Source organism: Pseudopipra pipra, chromosome 17 (assembly GCF_036250125.1).
Source record: "Pseudopipra pipra isolate bDixPip1 chromosome 17, bDixPip1.hap1, whole genome shotgun sequence".
Classification (NCBI taxonomy): domain Eukaryota; kingdom Metazoa; phylum Chordata; class Aves; order Passeriformes; family Pipridae; genus Pseudopipra; species Pseudopipra pipra.
Genome location: NC_087565.1, coordinates 12,932,956 through 12,955,664, shown reverse-complemented (window position 1 = coordinate 12,955,664; position 22,709 = coordinate 12,932,956). Strand labels below are relative to the sequence as shown.

Sequence of the window (22,709 nt, the reverse complement as noted above, 5' to 3'; positions counted from 1 at the left end):
ACCAGTGGGCAAACCGCAGGCAGTACTTCATCCCTGGGACTGGAACTGGCAGAGCTGCAGCCCCGTGGGCACTGCTGGCCCCAGGACCCGCTCTGGAGGCCGGGATCCGGCCAGGGGTCAGGGCTGGCACAGACCACCCCCTCCGCTCCCCCTCGCCGCCGGCACGGGGCTAATTTCAATTATCTTCTCCAGGCCATATGAGTTCTATTAATATCAAAGTAATGAGGTAGTTACTGCGATTCGGAGGAACGGCTGGGGAATTGCTCGGGATAGGGTTTCGCCAGCCAAGAGGGTAAATTAAAACCTCCCTTTGGAGAGGAGCAAAGGGCTGTATCAGAGGTGAGCAGGGGCCAGCCTGGGCGATGTTCAGGGTGTCCTTCCACTGGCTTCCCTCTCGTGCTGGGGGGGCTCCTTTGGAGATGCCATGACCTGGATGGAGAGCTCACAGTGGGGGTGATGCCCCCCATTCCCCTTCTGCAGCCCCTCTGGTCTCTGTACAAGCTCCCTGAGGGCTCGTGCCTGGAGCATTCACCCTGGAATACAGAGGGACCCCCATGCTCAGCCTTCCTGGAGCCCTGATGCTTGGTTTAGGGAGCCCTTAAAAGCAGCACTGACATGGGCAGCGTGTGTCCCGTGGCTGGCAGCACCCCAGGGCTCGGGGCTGTGGTGGATCCCCTTGAGACACAAGGGGTCCAGCAGCCTGGGAAAGGATGGGGAGTGCTTACAGCCCCTGCCTGGCCCTCAAGTCCAAGGAACTGAGGCTTTTCTAGGTCCAACACCCTTCCCTGACTGTCAAAAAGACCTGGCAAAGGGGCAGTGCTGATCCCCTGGGCAGCCCTGAGCTCGCTTGAGAGACCTGAAAAGTCCATGGGGAAGGGGGAAATAGCAGGGGACAAAGGGGAAATAGGATGGACTACATTTATATGTATATATCCTCCTATAAAACAAGTTCCAGCTACTTGTCAGGCTGGAAAAAGAGCTTTTCACAGAGCAGTGGATGGGGTCCACAGAAATGATGCACACGAATGAAGGGAAGGGGGCCCTCCTGCATCCCCCCGGCCGTGGGGTGCGTGGGGACACAAGCAGAGCCTGGTCCCAGCTGCAGCGGGGACCCAGCCAGGAACCAGGGATGGTGCTGGGCACGGGGAGGGCAGGAGGCTGAGCCGGGGAGCGTGCATGCATTAGCGGGTAAAAATAGCTCTTGTTGTGGAGCAGCAGTGTCACGGCTGCCTGCCAAGCCGGGAGGGAGCACCAGGCGCCTCCCGAGACCTCAGAGGAGGAATCTGGTGAGGAAGGGGAAGGTGGTTTAAAGGGAGGGTGGGGTTTGTGCCCGTGGTGCTGAGCAGAAAGTCAGGGCATGTGGGAGGATCCTGCTGGACACCGCCCCCCAAAAACCCGGGCTGGGGCCAGCCCAGCGCCCAGAGTAACCGAGCAGTGAGAAGCGGTGAGGATTCCTCTCCAGTGTCCCCTTAAGCCAGATAGACAAGGAATTTTTTTCCGACGAGGGTGGTGAGACACGGGACCAGGTTGCCCAGAAAAGATGTGGATGCCCCGTTGTTGGGACATCAAGGCCAGGCTGGGTAGGACTTTGAGCAACCTGATCTAGTGGAAGGGTCCCTGCCCACGGCAGGGGGGTTGGACCAGATGGTTTTTGAGGTCATTCCCAACCCAAAGCACTCTGTGACTCTGATAACCAACGGGCTGAGCAGGCAGTGGCCAGGCCAGGGGCAGCGTGTCCCCCGTCCCCCATGGGGGCTGGCCTGGGGCTCTGAGGCACAAAGCCATGCCTGGTGAGATGGGCCAGAGGGTCACTCTGTCCCTCATTTCTCTGGTTGGTGCCACCAGTTTTGCAGCAGCTGCAGGTGCTCCAATTTGTGAGCTGAGTGTGGGGTTCTCAGCTGGTGGCAAAGCCCCAACGAGCTCCTCCAGCTCCCCGCAGGGGTTTGTGCCCCAGCCGGATGGGTGGGTTGGGGCAGAAGGTGCCCCAGCGCTGAGGGTCGGGGGCTCCGGCCACCCCCAGCCCACGGCAGCCCCCGGTGGCTGCAGAGCGGCTCTTTGCTGGCATCTGCTGACAGCGTGAGATCCTGCAGCTGCTGTTTCCATGGAGCGACACCGAAGCTCGGCGGAGAGATGGTCCTCGCCGCACTCGTGGGAAGCAGAAGGACCCTGGGCTGATGGGTCCATCACCCAACCATGTGCCAGGAGAGTCCCGCATGGATATGGCCCTTGCAGGGGAGCTGAAGCTCCATAGAAGGATGCATTTAACTCAAAAACCTGATGCTGAAGGTGGCCTTCCAGCTAGAAGAGGGCAAACATCCCTCAGGGCTCAAACCCAGCCTTTTCCCAGGACACAAGGCTCTTCCCATCCCTCCTGGGCAGTGCTCAGACAGGAGGCCTTTCCTGTAGCATCCCCTGAGCCAGGGAACAAAATCACATCCATCAAGGTCTCCTGGTGTTCCAGACAACCTCATAGAATCATAAATCACAGAATGGGTTGGGTTGCAAGGGACCTTAAGGTTCATCTCATCCCACCCCCTGCCGTGGGCAGGGACACCTTCCACTAGCCCAGGTTGCTCCAAAGCCTGTCCAACTTGGCCTTGGACACTTCCAGGGATGGAGAGTCCACAGCCTCGGTGGTGTCACATTGACAGGCCATTGGAGAGAAATGACAGCAGTGGGGAGAAGTGACATTTCTCAAAGCTCTATCTGTTGAGTTACAAAAAGCCCAGGGGAGCTGTGACTGATAGGAGCTGCAGGGCCCTGCACCAGGGAGCTGCCTTTTCCCATGGGCATCCTGATGGGATGGTGGAGCCAGGAGGAAACAGGGCTTTGCTGGTGTGCAGCATTTGATGGGCTCAGGGGCACCGAAAGAGGGGTGTGGGGTCACTGTCTGCACGGCCACATCCAGAAGCCCCCTTCATGAATGGGGCTGCATTGGACAAGGAGAATTTGAAGGGCCTTGATTTGAAGCCGTGTGAGGACACTGAGGGCACTTGGTGTGTTCAGCTGGAGAAGAGGAGACTGAGGGGAGACCTCACTGCAGTTACAACTTCCTGAGGAGGGGCAGAGGGGCAGAGCTCTGCTCTGGGGGGACCAGGGATAGAACCCCAGGGTTCTGGAGCTGTGTCAGGGGAGGTTTAGGTTGGGTATTGGAAAAAAGTTCTTCCCCCAGAGGGTGGTTGGGCACTGACCAGGCTCCCCAGGGCAGTGGGCACAGCCCCAAGGCTGCCAGAGCTCCAGGAGGGTTTGGATGGTCCTCTCAGGTGGTGTGACTCCTGGGAATGGTCCTGTGCAGAGATAAGAGTTGGACTGCATGATCCTTGTGAGTCCCTTCTGACTTGGCATATTCTGTGATTCTGTAGTTTTGACTGAAAGTGTGTTCATCTGTCTGTCACCCCCCTGAACTCACAACCTGCTCCAGCATTTTAGCAACACCCCCCCCAGCAAACACGTAGAATGTGATTAAATCTGTGATGAAGCAGCTGGGAAGCAGGGGAGGGTTTGATATCACTAAATAAAGCACCTGGAGATCAAACACCCCAGCACTGCCCAGGGGGAAAAGGCTGCCCATGCCCACAGGAGAGGCCATGTCCCAAGTGTTGCCCAGCAGACGCCATCTCTGAGCCCCTGTGCATCACCCATTGAGCCAGGAATCATGGAGTGATGTGCCCAGCAATCCTGGCTGGAGCTTGGACCTGCCCTCCCTCCGTGCCTCAGTTTCCCCACGAGCTCTGGCTCTGGTGCCACAGACACTGCAGCCACCGTGCCAGGGGACATACAGAATCATGGGTGGTATCTCCAGCAGTGCCTCTCACAAACTCTGCAGTCCAAGAGATGCCTATTCCCAGTGCCAGGCAGGGAGGCAGCAGCATTTTCGTTTGCAAGCGGCAGATTTACCAAAAACACAGGGAATTTGCCCCATTCCCTGTGGGAGACACTGGTGAGGCAAATCAACCCAGTTGAACTGCAAATGTGAAGGTGGATTTTACAACCTGCAGCTCCTGTGCTGATTTCATGATTAATTTCTGTCCATTAACTTACCCCAGGGGCTGATTGACATCCCTGCCACTGATGCCACTTGGTCTTGGAGCATCAGAGAGCCAAAGCTTCAGCAGGCAGTGAGGACTGGGCTTTAATGTGTGACAACTTTTGCCTTTCCAAAGTTATTTTAGCTCCAGGGTGCTGCTTTTTCCCCGTCCCGTCTCTTGTTCTTTGATAAAATTATCCTGCCCTGATAACATATGATCTGCCATGTAGTAGCATAAGCATTTTCCCACTGTGAGAGCCCAGCTGACTGTGGTTATCTTACAGGGATCTGGAAAGAGAAGAGCCTTCATGAGAGGGGAAAAAACTTTGTAGGGACTAATTATGCCCCAAAGCAAACAGAAAGTGCTCTCAAGTTAAAGGACTCAGAGATTCCAGTGGTTTTAAAGCCAGATAATGCCATTTCACTACATTTCCTTCATAGTAAAGGATTAATCAATTTTTTAAATACATATTGCATATCTAAATCTAGTATTATCTAGATTAAAACCTATCTAGATTAAAATCTATCTAGATTAAAACCTATCTAGATAGGAAAAGCTGTTTTATTTCCCTTCCATCCCATCTCTTGCAGGGTTTCATGGGGCTCAGTCCTGCAGGCAAGGGTTGGTGCCATCCCCCTCCATAAATTCCCAAGGGAGACTGAGCAGAGCAGACTTTCCCTGGTGCTGAGGGCTAAGGACTGTCAGGGCATCCAGCAGCCTGAGATGCTACCTGGATCCCCACAGTTTGGGAATGTTGTCCCAGGGACTAAACTTGAGCTCTCAAAGTCTTTTACTTTGCTTCAGAAGGGATCAGTCTAATTAACACAAGTAACAAAGCTGCTCACAGCACTCTATAAATAGGCTGGTGGGTTCTGACACAGCTCCTGGCTATGCCAAGAAATGAGACTAATAATAGCTGCTTAACGATGAAGTTCAGGGGGCTGGAGAGATTAGGCAGAGAAAATGCCGGGATGGGCTCAACCCTGCCATGGAAATCAGCTAGGGAAGCATGGAATCATAGACTCCTGGAATGCTTTGGGTTGGAAAGGACCTTAAAGCTCATCCCATTCCACCCCCTGCCATGGGCAGGGACACCTTCCACTAGCCCAGGTTGCTCCAAGGCCTGTCCAACCTGGCCTTGGACACTTCCAGGGATGGGGCAGCCACAGCTTCTCTGGGCAACCTGTGCCAGGGCCTCCTCACCCTCTGCAGCATCCAAACAGGAGGCCAAGGAAGTGCTGCTGGAGGGAACAGCTCAGCATGGGGGGCGTGGAGCCCATCACTGCCACACTGGCAGGTCCTGCTCCTGAAGACAGTTTGGAGACTATGGAGCCAAGTGATGCTTTTTCCGGATAAAAAGCAGAGATTTCTCCCAGAGCCGGGGTCAGGGCCCTGGCAGCACCCCCAGTCCTGCACCTCAGCCCCTCATGCTCCCCAGCCCCTTCCCCTCCCACCGCTCCTGCTGCCAGGGAGAAATTCCCAGCTGGGCTTTTGTCACCGACGCACACGTGTTTCTGCAGGAAGTTTCTATTTCTGTGAATAGCAATTTTTCAAGCAGCTCCTCCCCCGCCCGCTCCCCATCGGCAGGAGCCCTGACGAACGCCGCTGGCATGCCTGGAAGCTGCGATTCACTCCTGCCAGCCCCGGACAGAGCCTCCATCCCCCGCCCTCCCGTCCCACAGCCTGTCCTGCAGCTCCACGTCACGGGAATTACGCTCACGGTGTCTTGCAGAGGGTCAAATGGAGCCGGGACCGCTCCGTGTGCCGCGCTCCCGGTGCTCACCGTGTGCCCTGGGACAGGAAGGGGCTCCGAAGAGGGGAAGGAGCCTGGGAGAGCCAAGCCTGCTTGAAGTCCCCAGAACAGCTTGGGGGAGCACCAGGACTCCCAGGAACGTCCTGGCATGTCCAAATGGCCTCAGCTCTTACAGACCCAGCTGTGCAGAGGAGCCAGCAGATGATTTTTGTCTTTGATAAAACCCAAGCCCCCCCAGTGCTGGAGCCAAGTCCCGCAGTACTGTACCAGTCTCCAGCCCTATTGCTGCCCTCCTGACGTACCCCCTGCTCAGGGTGAGCCTCCCAGTTTGGGATCAGGGGCTTTAAGGTCACTTTGTACCCACTGTTTCCATTAGAAGACACCACCTGCAATACTTGCCTTGGATCTCCATCCAGCATAATTAAGAAGAAAGGGGGTGCATCCAACTGAAGAAAGGGGGTGCAGGGGGTCCAGGGCAGAAGCAGTGGCTGTGGGATGAGCTCTCTACTGTGGATCACTGCCCATCTTCCTCACTGCACCCACAGGGTGTGGCTTTTTCCCCAGGGGAGGTGAAGTCAGAGTGCTGTGTGCTGGCTCCAAGGCCCATGGTGATTTCTCCATCCCAGCAGTGGGACAGGGAAAGGCACTGGCACCATCTGGATGGCTTCCATGAGTCCAGGCCATGCTTCTCAGCATCCGTGCTGCCGGGCACAGAGCTGAAATGAAACAACCCAAACGGTGCTGTTCTGCTGCACTAAAAGCAATATTTAGCACTCCCACTGCTGTTTCAGAGGGGAATGTGGCCTTAGAGGCTGGAATTATCAAAAGCAGCCCTGGGAAGGAAAAACAGCTGGACAAACTGCTGACTGCAGCTGCCTGGCTGGCAAATAAAGTGAGTGCTCCCAGAGTGAGTGGCACAGGGGGAATGAGCTGTCTGCGCTCAAGGACCAAGAGACCAAATTCCCCTTGTTGTACACGAACCCAGTGACACAAGCAGCCAGAGCGGGGCTGGAGAGTCCCACAGGGTGTGCAGGGGGTGAGATCCCAGGGGAATATCTCTGAGGTGCTGTAGAACTGCTTGCTACAGCGAGCAGCATCGCACCGCAAAGAGTCACTTAAGCCAATCCCTGGACCTTTTAGCAGAAAGAAAATCAGGAATATGTGAACCGTCTGTTTTGTAAAGAAATAACCTTCAGGGTTTCCTCTGCTGCAACCTCAAGAAATTCCACAGCTGCTGCTGCGTGGGAGGGAGCCTGGGGAGCATTTTTCCCCTCTGTATGAGGCTGATGCTCAGGGCTGGCTGCAGACCCCAGCTGGGAAGGGCTGTGCAGAGCAGCACACGCTGCAGCCCCCCTGCCCCATGCACCCAGAGCCCCTCACTCCATCCCCTTCCCAGTCTACTGTAAATGTTCCTGAATTCTTACAAATCCTTGTGTTTTTCAGAGGGTCTGAGACCTCAGTAGCCCCATCCCGGAGGCCTCTGGAGCTGCTTGAAGCACTTTTCAAGGGGCAGAGGGGATGTGCCAAGAGGCATTTGCTGCTCCTGGAGGTTATTTACTACTCCTAATTAATGCAGAAAAAATGCAGGTCTGCCAAGGGAGTCAAAATATTCCTGTTTTCAAGATCTTGGACAAGCAAAGGAAAAGCAATGCAGACTCTTCTGGGTGTCTGCAGGCACCATCTCCCTGTGCCTGGCTCCTGTTTAACACCCACTGGGACTCTTGGGAGGTTCCTGCCCTGGCTGTGGCTGCTGGGGACACATGAAGGGCTGAGCCACAGCCCCTGCCCGGCTCCTGCTGCTCCTCCTGTGACACAGCCCAGCATGGAGACCCCCAGCACAGCGACCCAGGGACCCCCAGAATGTCCAGGGCCAGAGGTGGGACAAGCCACAGGGCACTGGGGGCCTGTGTCTCTCCCTGTGTCCCATCCTGGGCCGGAGCAGGGAGCACTGGGAAGCACTGGGGAGTACTGGGGCTCTGCATCAGGCCAGAACAAGGAGCACTGGGGAGTCATGCCCCCTCCTGGTGCCTCGTCCCACACTGGAGTGGGGAAAACCAGGCCCTGCCAGTGCCCCATCCCAGGATGGAGCAGTGGGGCCCTAGTGTCCTGGTGTCTCCCCATACCCCATCCAGTCCAGAGCAAGGAGCACTGGAGAGCTGTGTCTTTCCTGTTGCCCCATCCCAGGCTGGAATGGGGAGCACTGGATCCCTCCCAGCGCTCCGTCCCAGGTTGGAGAGGGGAGCCCTGGGAGGTTGTGTCCCTCGCAGGCAGGAATGGGGAGCACTGGTGAGAACCATGTCCCTCCTGGTGCCCTCCCATCCGGGCTGGAGCAGGGAGCGCTGTGGAGCATCGGGGAGCACTGTGTCCTCCCCATTGTCCTGTCCTGGGATGGAGCAGGGAGCACCGGCAGCCGTGCCCCTTCCCGCTGCTGCGTCCCAGGGTGGAGCAGGGAGTACAGAGGAGCCGTGCCTGTTCCCGGTGCCCCGTCCCGGGCCGGTGCGGGGAGCACTGGGGAGCACCCCTGTGTCCCATCCCAGAGCGGAACGGGGAGGGGCTGGGGTCCCGGTCCCTCCCAGTGCCCCGTGCTGTTCCGGAGTGGGGCAGTGCGGGATGTGAGCAGGGCGGTGCAGGGTGTGCGGGGCGGTGCAGGGTGTGAGCGGGGCAGTGCAGGGTGAGCAGGGCGGTGCGGGGCGGTGCAGGGTGTGCGGGGCGGTGCGGGGTGTGCGGGGCGGTGCGGGGGGGTGCGGGGTGTGCGGGGCGGTGCGGGGTGTGCGGGGCGGTGCGGGGTGAGCGGGGCGGTGCGGGGCGGTGCAGGGTGTGCGGGGCGGTGCGGGGTGAGCGGGGCGGTGCAGGGTGTGAGCGGGGCGGTGCAGGGTGTGAGCGGGGCGGTGCGGGGTGAGCGGGGCGGTGCAGGGTGTGCGGGGCGGTGCAGGGTGAGCGGGGCGGTGCAGGGTGTGCGGGGCGGTGCGGGGCGGTGCGGGGCGGTGCGGGGTGAGCGGGGCGGTGCGGGGCGGTGCAGGGTGTGCGGGGTGGTGCAGGGGGTGAGCGGGGCGGTGCAGGGTGAGCGGGGCGGTGCGGGGCGGTGCAGGGTGAGCGGGGCGGTGCAGGGTGTGCGGGGCGGTGCAGGGTGTGCGGGGCGGTGCAGGGTGAGCGGGGCGGTGCGGGGCGGTGCAGGGTGTGCGGGGTGGTGCAGGGGGTGAGCGGGGCGGTGCAGGGTGAGCGGGGCGGCGCAGGGTGTGAGCGGGGCGGCGCAGGGTGTGAGCGGGGCGGTGCAGGGCGGTGCAGGGTGAGCGGGGCGGTGCAGGGTGTGCGGGGCGGTGCAGGGCGGTGCAGGGCGGTGCGGGGCGGTGCGGGGCGGTGCAGGGTGTGCGGGGTGGTGCAGGGGGTGAGCGGGGCGGTGCAGGGTGAGCGGGGCGGTGCAGGGTGAGCGGGGCGGTGCGGGGCGGTGCAGGGTGAGCGGGGCGGTGCAGGGTGTGCGGGGCGGTGCAGGGTGTGCGGGGCGGTGCAGGGTGTGCGGGGCGGTGCAGGGTGTGCGGGGCGGTGCAGGGTGTTCGGGGCGGTGCAGGGTGAGCGGGGCGGTGCAGGGTGTGCGGGGCGGTGCGGGGCGCGGAGCGGCGGGCGCGAAGATGGCGGCGGGCAGACGCGCCCCCCGCACCGGGCTGCTGGAGCTGCGCGGCCCCGGCGGGCAGTGGCTCCGCGTCCTGCTCACCCTGGCCGAGGACGTGCTGGGGGTCAGCCCTGCTGACGGCCCCGGCCCCGGCCCCGAGGCCCCGGCGGCGGCGCAGCTGAACGGAGGCGAGCCGGGCTCCGCCGCGCCCGAGGCGCTCGCCAACATCAGGAGAACCGTGCGCGTCGTCAAGCAGGACGTGGGGGGGCTCGGCATCAGCATCAAAGGTGAGGCTGGGATGGGGAGGGGGGTCCCCGGGCGGCGGGGACAGAGAGGCACCGGCACCGCGACCTGTTGCTGCCGCCGTCCCGCGGCTCGCTCGGAGCTGGGGTCGGGGTCCTCACACCCCCCCAGCCCCTGCGCGGGATGGGGAGGGGGACGCGTGGCACTGACGGGACCCCCTACGGAGGGGGCCATGCTTCGGGGTGCAGGGGGAGCGGCCAGCCCTGCCCGCCGTGCCGCGGCCGGAGTGGGGGTCCCCGGCGTTTGGGGGCTGGAGGGGACAGATTCCCGCTGTCCCCCCGCGCCCACGGCTAGGGTGGTGTCTCAGGAGGCAGATGGGGTGCAGAGGGCACCCAGTTATACAAAAGCTGCCCTTTTGTAACCACAGCGAGGGCTCTGCCGGCGTGTCCTTGTCCCCCCGTGTCCCTGAGCTGGGAGATGCCCTTTTAAACTATCAGATAAACGATGTAAAGCCCTTGGAGATCTCAAGGCTCTGGGGCTGTTAAACCAACGCTCTCGGGCTTGGAGACGTCTGCTCCCGGGAAGCCGAGCAGCGGGAAGCCTCCCTATTGTAATCCTTGTTTTCCTTCCCAAACTGCCTTGGTGACTCGCCTGAACTTCAGGCTGGAAACTTCTTGGGGCAGGGATGGCGTTCCTGGCGTCCCGCCTGCCTTTGCTTTTCGCGCGGCTCCGAGCGTGGTGGAGAGGAGGATGAAAAGGGCAGCAAAGAGGCAGGGAAAGGTCTGTCACGGAGCGTGGCTGTGAGGGGCCGTGACTCCGTGTGCGGGCAGGGCAGGCAGCGGGCTCGGCAGCCCCGGGGGCAGCAACAGGGCAGCTCTCGCCTCCTGATGTGGCTTCTCCTCACAGCTCAGAGGAGACGGACGCAGCCTCCGGCTCCCTCTGAAGTCGGGAGGTTTTGCTATGTGGATATCTGTGTGCTGGAACTGGATCGACACTGCTGGCCGTATCTCCAGGGTGCCCCAGCCTGCCAACCCTTTTTTTTTTTGGAAGGATAAAACCCCTTTCGTAACGACCCTTTGGCTGCCAAGTTACTGCTTGCTCCGTGGCTCTCCCAGGAAAGGAGAAACTACACTTGGTTCAGTCAAGACTTTATTTTTGCAGTGACGTATGTGGAAAAGAAGTAGTTGCCATTAGAACTGGGCAGTAGAAGCTGTTGTGAGTGGTGGGGCAGCTCTGGTAGGACAGGACATCATTCCTCCTCTCCAGGCTGCTGGCACATCCCTGTTTGTGCACGTGCCAACCACGTTTCACCCGGGGACACTTCCCCGCCACCCGGGCTGTGGGTGAGGTGTCCTGCCATGGGGTGTGGGTCTGGGTGCTGGGGGTGCTGGGCTGGCAGGACAGCAGGAAGCTGAGCTAGAGCTGTGCTGGCCGAGGCTCTGGGCCCTGGCAGGACTCTCAGTGCTGGCAGCTGGGACAGGAGCCGCTGCCGCAAGGACGGAGCAGCCCCCGCCGGGGCCTCTGACAGCTGATAACCAGAGCCCTCGCAGGGCTTGGCAGGCGGCTGAGCGAGGAAATGCCTGTGGCACTGGCTGGGAACAGCCTCGGGGCGGGCAGTGACAAGAGGCTGGGCTCAACCTCTCCCTCTGGGGTGAAGAATATCTCTTGGAGGCTCCTCAGGACAGGCTGTCCTGGGGCACAGGGCGTCTCGGGGACTGCTGATCCCCGGCTGCCGTGGGCAGTAGCTGCTGCATCCCTGCTCCCTGGCACGGAGGCAGCTTGGATCTCCTGGCGGGTTCAAAAGTTAACGTGCAAATTGATCTCCTGAAGCCGCCGGGAGTCTGAATAGCATTCTTTTAGTCAGGAGAGCAGCAGGTAAGATAGGGCTGCTGTGCTGAAAGGAACACGCAGCCAGGTTGGTTCACCTCTCCCTGACTCTTTGGCCTCTCCAAAAACGTTCAGCTGTCTTATCTGTTGAGATCATGAAGTCCTTGGAGCAAGGATAGTCTCTCAGCACACATGATTAATAATGCAAATAAAGACATGCTTTCCTGCCAGAATTGATGGGGAGATGGCCAGGTTTACATGTTCACTCTGTGACTAATCTGTGATCATTCCTAGTGGGTTTGGAGCAATCACTTCATCTGCTGTAAAGCCTGATGGTAGTTTGGCTGCTGTGGTTGGTACAGGTGTCCTGTGGGCATCTGAGGGAATGAGCAGGGGGTTGACCCAGCACAACTGAGTGCCAGGAGAAGGGCTCAGCCTCACCAGGGCCATCTGGTACCGGAGCATCCCCCTCCCCACCTGCTCTCCATGAGCTCCAACAGCCACAACTGCTTCCTGTCTCTTCTGTTTCGAGGTGGCCGAGAGAATAAAATGCCCATCCTGATCTCCAAGATCTTTAAGGGGCTGGCAGCAGATCAGACCGAGGCGCTGTACGTGGGGGATGCCATCCTCTCCGTCAACGGCACCGACCTGTCCGAGGCCACGCACGACGAGGCCGTGCAGGCCTTGAAGAAGACGGGCAAGGAGGTGGTATTGGAAGGTAAGAGACAAGGGTGCAAGGAGTGACAAAGGTCCTTCTGTACTGGGATGGTGCTGGGGTGGCATATCAGACGTGTGTGCCACTGCTCAATGTCCAGCAGCTCCGTCTCTCTGCTACGGGACTGGGGTCAGGCAGTGGTGGGAGGTGTGGGACAGGTTTTAGGGGTTTGGGGCTCTTGTGTTGCACAGCATCACTCCAAGGTCTGCAGGTCCTGGGGAAATAGAAAACGTTTTCTGCTTTTCTCCCAATTTTAATTTAAACCCACATCCCTGGTTGGGATTTTGGCAGTGGGAAGGGGGTGTGCTGGTCCCCTGCCTCTGCTGAGCAGCTTTGGATTTGCTGGGTGGGTTTGGGGCAGGCAGGAGGAGCAGGTGGAGAGTGAGGCAGGACCAGCTCAGGGGTGCAGCTGCAGGGGCTGCCCACCCATGGGATCCCTGGCAGCTGAACCCCAGATTTGGCAGATGAGGCTACAAACATCCCAGGGATGCAGCTTTCTCCATCCTGGGAGAGACTGGGGCTGGTCCCCTCGGAATGGGCTGCTTTTTGCTACTGGGTAGCCAGTTCCAGGGTCTCCTAGCCCTGCAGGAGCCCCCCAGCCCCACCTGAGGAGTGGGTGAGGGTGGTGGGTTGTGACCATGGGAGTGCTGAGGGAGAGGCCCCGTTCTTTTCCCACTGTCTTTTACATCACATCTGTCCGTGTTTGCCCACCCCCCTGCCAGCTTGGCCAGGCTGGGATGAACACCCCAGATTTGCCCCTCAGGACAGGACCCTTTCCCTCCCTTCTCTTCCAACCAGCTGTAGGGTTGCCCTGGTTAACCATGAGGGTCTTGGCACCAAAGACCCTTCCCAGTACAGATCCCAAAGGGAGGTTTGATTTGGGAGCAGCTCTCTGGGCTGTCCCTGGACAAAGAAAGAGTCCTGCATGCTCTGCTGCCAGCAACCACTGTGGCTCCTGCTTTCCTCTGCCTTCCCCAGATTGTCTCAGCTCCAGATTTTCATTTTTAGCTTCGCTCAGCCCTTTCTGCTGTGGGTTCCTCCTCTCCTGGGAGCCGCAGGACCACGATTCAGCCCGAGGAATGTGCTGCTCTGCACAGCTGCTGGGAGCAGATAGGCTTGGTGGTGGGGTGGTTTTGTTGTTTTTTTTCTGACCAAAGAGAAATACAAGAGCTTCTTTCTTTGTGAGTCTGCAAAATTCCTCCCCCTAGCCGCTGTTCTTGGACCACCCTCTCTTTGTTATTTTCTGTCCATCCTTTACTTTGGTGTGGGTTTCCTTTCTGTGAGAGGTCCTGCCAGAGGTGGAGATGAGCTGCCCTTTCTGTAGAGAACAATTTCTCTCCCTTAACCCCCTTGTCCTCCTCCTCCTCCATCCCCTGGGAGCCGGGCACTGCCAGGTTGCTCTCCTGTGAGGCAGCTGCAGGCAGGGCCTTTGCTGGAGCTCGCTGAGCTCAGGTATGAGCTACTGGGCTTCTGAATTAATTAAAACTCCCAGCAGGTACCTTGGGAGCAGAGTGAGGCAGGGCTGGAGACTCTGCACTGTGGCTGGAGGCCACAGTACTCTGGAGACTCTGGGATAAGTTGGTAGCTGATGCTGTTGGAGTTCTGCATTGTGGTGTTGCTTGGGGTGCTCCAGGCAACAGCTGGAGCAGGGAATGGGTCTCTGCTGCTCATCTGATCACAAATGTCACCTATAAACACGGTGCATCTCCATGCCCTCCCTATTCTGGGTTTGCTGGCACAGTACAGCCCTTCCCATGGAAGATGGCTGGGCTGGCACTGTGCCAGTGTTCCTGTCAGGCTGTCACTGCCCTGTGGAGTTGATGGCCCTGCCTCAGGAAAGGGTGTCCCCTGCCTTGTACCTGCCATCCTGGTGGCTCTCCAGGAGCTGCTTTGCCAAGTGTCCTGCCCTGGGGAAGAGTGGCAGGGCTGGAGGGCAGGGGATGGCCTAAAGGTGCCTGAAGGGTGTTAAAGGGGGATTCCCTGCTCTCTTCTCCTGCTTGGACTCGCTCTTGAGTTTGGAGAAAAACACCTTAACATCACTTAGACACTTCCTGGTCCCTTCATGCTGCCAAGTGTGACTCCAGCTTTCCTTACGGTGCTGTAAGTATCAAAGCAGAGTAGTTTGGCACAGCCAGTGTCTGCTACCTTGCTCCTCCTGGCTGCAGTCATTCCTGGGATTAGGAGTTTATTGGATAGCTTGCAAGTGGCACTGCAGCAGGTAACAAATCTGGGAGAGCTGGCACCTCCTTACAGGGCAGTGAGCTGGGGTGGGACCCTCCAAAGCAGCAGAGCTGGGAGGTGATGTGTTTTAATTTGAGGATCAGCAGTGGCTCCACGTGCCAGGTCTCACCCCAGGCTGCTCAGCTTGGCTTCTGGCCCCTGGGTTGTCATTGCTGCCCAGGCGTGAGGACACGCAGATACCTTTCGGTGTGTCCTGCCAAGATTCTTTTTTGGATGTGCCAAACTACTCCCTTGATATTTGCAGGAGGAGTTTGACTGTATTTATATTACATTGTTATTTCAGGGAGAGTTGCTCTCTCTTGCCTTCTTTTTCCCTTGGTTTTTTTTTTTTTTTTCTTATTTTCATTGCTTGGAATCCAGAGATTTTCCATGGCAGGGGAAAGGCTGATAAATATCCTTCCAGCTGCCCTGGGAAGGGCTTTGGTGACAAAAGTGGTTTTCCTGGGGAGGCCCCTCTGCTGTATTGTCACGTGGGGAGAACTGGGAGCATTGGGGAGGAGGAGCTGGGGCAGCCTCAGGCATCTCAAATCCGGGGCAGCTCAGGGCTTGTTGGCCACAGGGATGCTCCTGGGGCTGTTGCAGCTCTCCAAGACTTGCCTGGCCAAGAAATAGCCTGGAAGCCTGAAATTCAGAAAAACAAGAGGGTGCCAGGAGAGAGTGGGGCTGGGGATACCCAGCTCCATCAGGCTGATTGCCATAACCATGGGATGGAACCCAAGCAGAAACAGAGGCTTTTGGACCTGCCTGGAGATGATGTAGAGAGAGGATGAGGGTCCACATCCTCCTCCCCCCTCCACACCTCGCTGCTCTGAAGCTTTGTGTTGAATCCATGCCACGATCTCTGGGCTGGAGCAGAGTGTGCCAGCACCAGACTCATGGGCCAAGCAGCAGGAGGGTTCTCTTGAACTTGGGTGTCTGTGTGGCTGGGACTGTTTTCCTGCCTGGAGGAGGTTTTGTGGCTCCTCAGTGAAGCTCTCTGGGGTCAGGAGCTTGGCTTTGGTCATGCTGAGCCATGGGAGGTGTGTGGGGCACATCATGCAGGCTCAGGACTGAGGGTGCAGGAGTGTTTGGTTTGTGATTATTCTCCATTCTTGGGAGGAGAAGGAGAATTTGTGCCCAAGAAGTAAACTCAAGGAATTTTGATGGTTCTGTCCTTTCTGGCTTGCTGAGGAGGAAAAAAAAACCCAACTGCAACACAGAGGGAAGAGCAGGGCAGACAGGGGGCCTTTGGTTTACCATGTCCCTGATGCAACATGCTCCAGGGTTCAGGGCACATGTGATGCTCTGGCAATGCCCCTGTGCCACCACCCCCCTGCAGAGGCACCATCCTGGCACGGGTGGCCACAAGCCCAGAGACTTTTACTGTCCCCCAGAAACCGTTCTTCAGTGAAAGCCCTGAGCAGTTAAAGGTTTGTTTGTCCCATCTCCTCCATCCTGGAGAGGATCAGTGGGACAGGCTGTCTCTCCTGGGAAGTGGAGAGCCCACGTGGCTTTGGGGGCTGTGTGGATTAGCCCAGCAGCCACCCATGGCTGTGTGCCTGCTGAAGGTGGCTTTAAGTCAACAGCAGTGAGGCAGTGTTTCTGCCAAGTGGTTTTTGGAGGGTGCAGGCTAACAAACAAGGACCAGGCAGGAGCTCCAGCAGTGTTAGTTAGAAGGAAAAAATAATTTAGGAATTACAGTTACCGGCAGCAGAGGTGATGCGTAATATGGTCTGAGTTGTGTGCTTTAATGAGATGGAGGTAGTTAATTAATCATTCAATACCAGCTGCAGTGAAGGGACTGGTGGAAGTGTAAGTCACCTGCTATAAAGCCAATGTTGGGGTCACTGGAGGAGAGAGCAGCTCCTATGGGACTGTGACTCCCACAGCTTCCAGCACGTCCCAGCTCCCCGTACTGGCTCAGGACCCCCAGTGCTGTGGGAACCCATTGGTGCTTCTTGGCCTTAAATCCTCCTTAAAGCCACATACCAGCGACACACACACTGGGCCATTCCCTAGTTCCCCGTGCCCCATCCTGGGCTGGGCACTGCTCCTCTCCTCCGTGGCTCCATCGGGACGTGACCCCACCGTCTCCCAGCGAACGCCGGTGACGTCCCCGCGTGCCGGGGGAGCCAGGGGCTGGCGCAGGGACAGCGCTCGGGTTTCAGCAGCTGAATGATATCCTTCTGAACTCCAATTAGTTCCCAGGCACCGGCATAATGGCAGGTCCCTGCTGCCAAGATTAATGGCCCGGGTGGGATCCCGCGTGGCTGGGATGCCTGCGGGAATGCGGCGCCTATTTATAGCGGGAAGCGCAGGGCACGAGGCTGGTGGCCCCCGCCGCCGCCTTGGCCCCGGGGCCACCGCGGGCTGACCCGGCCCACGTGTCACAGCAGCGTGGCCTTTTATAGCTGTGTCCTGCCAGCCTCCCCGTAGCTCCTGCTGGGTGTCAGGATTTAGAGGTTTTAGGGAGCTCACCGGGATAGGAATGAAGGGGGAGGTTTCAGAATCGCTGTTCTGAGCTGGAAAGGACCCACAAGGATCATTGAGTCCAACTCCTGGCCCTGCACAGGACACCCCAACAACCCCACTACGTGCCTGAGGGCATTGTCCAAATGCTTCTTGAGCTGTCAGGCTTGGTGCTGTGACCCCTTCCCTGGGGAAGAGGGGTGGAAGGTGGCTGGTGGTGGGCAGGTGAAGTTTGGGGGTGGAGGGCTCTGCGTGCAGACTCTCTCCTGATGGGAAAAGGGCTCCTTTCTGGCACCTCAGGCTGCCATGGCTTGGCTGCAGCGATTGGAGCTGGGCCCATCCAGCCACCTACAGATGTTGGCTGGAAAGCCAAGCTCGTGTCCCCACTGCTGCCACCCACTCCACTGACTTGGAGCTGGAGTGGGACCAGCAGGGATGGCTGGGGACGTGGCAGCAGGCACGTGTTTGCCCCGTGCTGTTTTCCCTGAGCACCTCCAAAGGGAAGCCCTTTCCCTGGAGCCACTTAGCTGGTTCCACATTCCCCCAGGGCAGGACCGGGACTGGCATCCCGCCTGCTCAGCCAAAGTTTTCTGGCCAGTGTTGCAGAACTCATTCTCAGGATGTAGCTGTGGGGTCCCATCAATTTGTGGTGCCTTTCATCTCCCCTTTCCCTTAAACCCCAGGAGCCGGCTGCCATCCCAGCGTGGCTCTGAGGGCTCTGGCTCTGGAGCCAGGCTCACTGGGGACTGAAAGCTGATTTCTTGTCCCTGGTTTGAGGCTCACGGGGCAGGGTTGAGCTCTGAGCACGCACTCCATGGCTTTTCCTGGGGCCAGGCCAGGGTATTTGAGAGCTGTTACTCAGTTGGCAGCGGGACTGGCTGTACCAGCACAGTTTGGACTGTAATTTTGGCCTGGGACTCTTTCCCATTCCCCACCCCTGCCTGTGTGTGCTGCCCCAGGGACCTGATCAGGCTTGGGTCTGTGAACTAATCTGGGTTAAAGGGAAGAAAAAAGGGGGGAAAGGCCATTTTTGTCCCTCTTGGGGGGCTTCTTGTGCTGGGATGGTGGAGCAGAGGTACTAGGAGCGTCCTAGGTGTCGTGTGGGGGTGGTGAGGCCCTGGCACAGGTTGCCCAGAGGAGCTGTGGCTGCCCCATCCCTGGAAGTGTCCAAGGCCAGGCTGGATGGGGCTTGGAGCAACCTGGGGTAGTGGAAGGTGTCCCTGCCCATGGCAGGGCGTGGAACAATGTGATCTTTAAGGTCCTTTCCAACCCAAACCATTCTGTGATTCTGTGTCCCCCTCTGGTGTGACCTCATCCACCACAGGGGTGCAGGGCATAGGACCCACAGCACCCATGGGTGGCATCTCTGGGGAGGTAATGGAGGGGACACCAGCTCCAGTGAAGGGGGAGGGTGCAGGGGGTTTCAGCGGGGCAGGATGAGGCTGCCCTGGCCCATGCTGTGCCCTCAGCCGGGTGCTGCCTCTCTTCCAGTGAAGTACATGAAGGAGATCTCCCCTTACTTCAAGAACAACCCCGCGGGGGCCACGGTGAGCTGGGACCCCTCTCCTGGTGCCCCGCAGAAGCGATCCTCCCCCGTCCTGCCCCCTCGGGAGGGCCGCACCGTGCCCCTGAAGATGTGCTACGTGTCCCGCAAGTGCCTCCCCACCGACCCGGAGCACAGGTCAGCGTGCGGGGCCGGGGGGGTGGCGATGCCGCCGCGCTGCCCGGGGGGGCCGAGGGCCGGCGGGGACCCAGCGGGGCCGTGTCCCTGCAGGTACCTGGAGGTGTGCTCGGCGGACGGCCGCGTCGCCCTCTTCCTGCGGGCGAAGGACGAGGCCACGGCGCAGTCCTGGCTCGCCGCCATCCAGGCCAACGCGGGCGCGCTGCTGCCGCGGGTGAAGGAGGAGCTGCGGGCACAGCTGGCGGGCGCGGGCACGGCGGCCGGACGGGATGTCAAGCACGTGGGCTGGCTGACCGAGCAGGTACCCCCCGCGCCCCCCGCACCGCCCCGGGCCACCACGCTGCTGGTGGCACTGACCCAGTCGCTTTGCAGCTCCCCAGCGCCGGCACCAGGAACCTCCTGGCCGTCCTCACGGAGAAGGAGCTGCTGCTGTACGGCAGCCTACCCCAGAGCCGGGATGCCCTGGGCAAGCCCACGCACAGCTACCCCCTCATCGCCACCAGGTAGGGGCCACTGGCCCGGTGCCCTCCTGCCCTGCATGGGGACAGTGGCAGGAGCTGGGAGTCAGGACAGAGCTCCGGGGGGCGTGGCAGAGCCCCAGGGTGGTGGCAGTGACCAGGGATGGTGGCAGTGACCAGGGATGGTGGCAGTGACCAGGGATGGTGGCAGGAGCTGTGTGTCAGGGCAGAGCCCCAGGCTGATGGCAGGGGCTGGTCGTGGTGGTGGCAGAGGCGTTTGAGGTGATGGTGGAGTCCCGGGGTGGTGGCAGGGCAGTGGGGGGATGATGGCAGAGCCCTGGGCGTGGTGTTTGCAGGGCACTGGGGATAGTGACAATGTCCAGGGATGGTGTCAGGGCGCTGGGGACGGTGGGCTCAGAGCCCCGGGGCTGGTGCGGGGTGTCGGTGCGGGGTGGTGGCAGTGTCCCAGGGTGGTGGCAGTGTCCCAGGGTGGTGCAGAGCCCTGGGGCTGGTGCGGGGCTCAGTGCGGGGGTGGGGGCAGTGTCCCGGGGCGGGGGCAGTGTCCGGGTGCGGGGGCAGTGTCCAGGGGTGGGGGCAGTGTCCCGGGGCGGTAGCAGTGTCCCGGGGCGGGGGCAGTGTCCCTAGGCGGGGCAGTGTCCCGGGGCGGGGGCAGTGTCCCGGTGCGGTAGCAGTGTCCCTAGGCGGGGGCAGTGTCCCTAGGCGGGGGCAGTGTCCCGGGGCCGGTGCGGGGGCTCATCCCGGAGCTCCGTGCGGGGGTTCGGGCGCTGCGGGGGCTCATCCGCGGGGCTGCAGCGCCCCCTGCCGGCCCCGCTGCGCAGCCACCGCGGAGCGGGATGCGGGCCTGGGACGGTGCGGGATGCGGGGCTGTGCTGGGGCTGTGCTGGGGCTGTGCTGGGGCTGAGGTGCGGTGCTGAGATACTGTGCGGGATGCTGTGGCTGTGCGGTGCTGAGGTGCGGTGCGGGGTGCCGGGGCTGTGCGGTGCGGAAGTTTCGTGCTGAGGAGCAGTGCGGGGTGCTGGGACGTTGTGGAGCGCGGTGCGGGGGTGGTGCTGAGGTGTGGCGCTGAGGTGCGGTGCGGGCTGCGGGGCTGTGCTGGAGCTGTGCGGTGCTGAGGTGCAGCGCTGAGGTGCGGTGCGGGGCTGTGCTGGAGCTGTGCGGTGCTGAGGTGCGGTGCTGAGGTGCGGTGCGGGGTGCGGAGCTGTGCTGGAGCTGTGCGGTGCTGAGGTGCGGTGCTGAGGTGCAGTGCGGGCTGCGGGGCTGTGCTGGAGCCGTGCGGTGCTGAGGTGCGGTGCTGAGGTGTGGTGCGGGCTGCGGGGCTGTACTGGAGCTGTGCGGTGCTGAGGTGCGGTGCTGAGGTGCGGTGCTGAGGTGCGGTGCAGGGTGCGGAGCTGTGCTGGAGCTGTGCGGTGCTGAGGTGCGGTGCTGAGGTGCGGTGCAGGGTGCGGAGCTGTGCTGGAGCTGTGCGGTGCTGAGGTGCGGTGCTGAGGTGCGGTGCGGGCTGCGGAGCTGTGCTGGGGCTGTGCGGTGCTGAGGTACGGTGCGGGGGGGCGACGCCGGGACGTTTCGATGCGGATGTGCGGCGCTGGGGCGGTGCGGGGCGCGGTGCTGGGGCTATGCTGGGACGATGCGGTGCTGAGATGCGGTGCAGGGGTGCGGGGCGCGGTGCTGAGCGCTGTCCCTGGCGCAGGCTGGTGCACTCGGGGCCGGCGAAGGGCTCGGCGCTGTACGAGGCCGAGCGCTCGTTCGCGCTGCGCGCCGGCAGCCGGCTGGGCGTGCAGACCCACCTCTTCAGCCTGGAGAGCCCCCGGGAGCTCGCCCTGTGGACGCGGCTGCTGGTGGACGGCACCCACGGCGCCGCAGAGCTGGCCCAGGAGGTGTCGGCAGGTCAGCGGGGGGCCGGGGGGGCCGGGCGGTGCGGGGGGACCCCCGGCTCACCCCTGTCCCCTCCCCGTCCCCAGCCTGCACGTGGAAGGGGCAGGAGTGCACTCTGACCGTCCACATCGACAAGGGCTTCACCATCTCCACCACGGAGCCCGGGCTCAGCAGGACCATCCTGCTCCAGCAGCCCTTCGAGAAGCTGCAGATGTCCTCGGATGACGGCACCAAGATGCTCTACCTGGACTTTGGTGGCCCGGAGGGAGAGATCGTGAGTTGGCTTTGCCTTCAGCACCCCCCACCCACACTCCCACCAGTCCCAGGGGAGAGGGGGAGCAGAGAACCTGCCCTGTGCACAGCACCCATCCTGCCTGGCCTGGGGGTGAGGCATGGCCCATCCATCTGCCCCAGCCAGGGTGCACAGCTCTTCCCAGGGCCCCAGGGTAAGGCTGTGGTAGAGACTGGGGGGTCTGGGTGGTCCCTGGCTGAAAGCTGCTCCAGAAACAGCCTTCCCCTTTGTGAACACCCCTCCCTTCCTTTCTTGCAGCAATTGGACCTTCACTCCTGCCCCAAAACCATCGTCTTCATCATCCACTCCTTCCTCTCAGCCAAGGTGACCCGGCTGGGGCTGCTGGCATGACGAGGGAGCAGAGCAGCCCGAGCCCCTGGCCTATCTATGCACCTCCCTCCTGGCCGAACCCAGCCCCAAGCCATCCCAAGGAGACTGAAGCCCCTGTGGGATCACACCACCCCCACCAAGGAAAAGCACCATCCGCTGGGAAAACTCCCTCCTGGGGTGTCTGGGTGAAATCCCCCTTGGATGGCAGCACTGGGACTTCTCCGGTCCCTTCTTCCCCTCCTTCCTAAGCAGCTGCAGAAGCCCAGTGAGAGCCCACGAGTGGCAGCAGGGCCGTCACCCCAGTGCCTTGAGAGATGATATTTTGTGTACGAAGAACCCGTTTGTATCCATGTTTTATATTTATATCCCCCACTTAAAAACGCTGACACGGCAGCTCTTCCCTCACCTGGCTTGGATTCCCCCCGGAGAGTCCCCAGGTCCCGCAGCACAAGGACACGTGTCTGTTTTCCAGACAGGCAACCCGAGGATTGGAGGCCAAAGCCAGCCCCAAAGTGCTTAAGAGATGGGAACTGCAGATCAGCTGTGTTTGCCAAATTTCCCCATGTTGTACGAAATGATAGGAACCACTTTTGTGTGTCGGGATTGGACAGCGCGTTCGGCTTTGCTCACTCCAGAGTCACTTTATTTCTCGGTTTGGGGGGGAGGGTTGTCAGGTGGCTGCTGCAGAATAACTTCTTCTATGAACCAAAAGATTCTGCATGAAAATACCTTTTCTTTTTTTGGGGGGGGGGTTGAATAAACCTTGCAGATCACAACCAGCAGGAGCCAAGATCCATCTCCTGATTTCACTTGGAGAAGTAGAAAGTCGTTTTGTGGACGATGCCTGGGCTTGGGGAGTTTTCCAGCAGGGAGAGGAAGGAGTTTGTGTGGAGGCTGTGGGGCTTTGCTGTGAGCTGGTGGTGCTGGTCTGGGAGTGCTGGGGACACTATGGGAGGATTCAGGTGGGAACAAACAGGTTGCTCAGAGCTCCATCTAACCTGACCTTGAACACTTCCAGGGATGGGACGTCCACAACTACTCTGGGCAACCTGTGCCAGGGCCTCACCACCCTCACAGGGAAGAAGAAACACAAGAACATCTTATTTGGTGTAAAGAAATAGTTCTTATGGGGTGCATCAGGACTTGGGTGCTCAGCTCCCTGTGGGACAGGGTGATGGAGAGGAAGGGGATGT

General features: G+C 60.3%; 1 protein-coding gene across 1 annotated transcript; it reads left to right on the top strand.

Moving 5' to 3' along the window:
* The first annotated feature begins 9,366 nt into the window (after positions 1-9,366).
* Positions 9,367-22,298, top strand: SNTA1 (syntrophin alpha 1). The gene is made up of 8 exons (XM_064674290.1): positions 9,367-9,675; positions 11,991-12,176; positions 18,354-18,543; positions 18,637-18,844; positions 18,916-19,046; positions 20,710-20,906; positions 20,981-21,168; positions 21,445-22,298. Exons 1-8 carry the CDS (start codon positions 9,408-9,410, stop codon positions 21,535-21,537), a joined length of 1,461 nt encoding a protein of 486 aa, XP_064530360.1. The 5' UTR covers positions 9,367-9,407; the 3' UTR covers positions 21,538-22,298.
* The last annotated feature ends 411 nt before the right edge of the window (positions 22,299-22,709 follow it).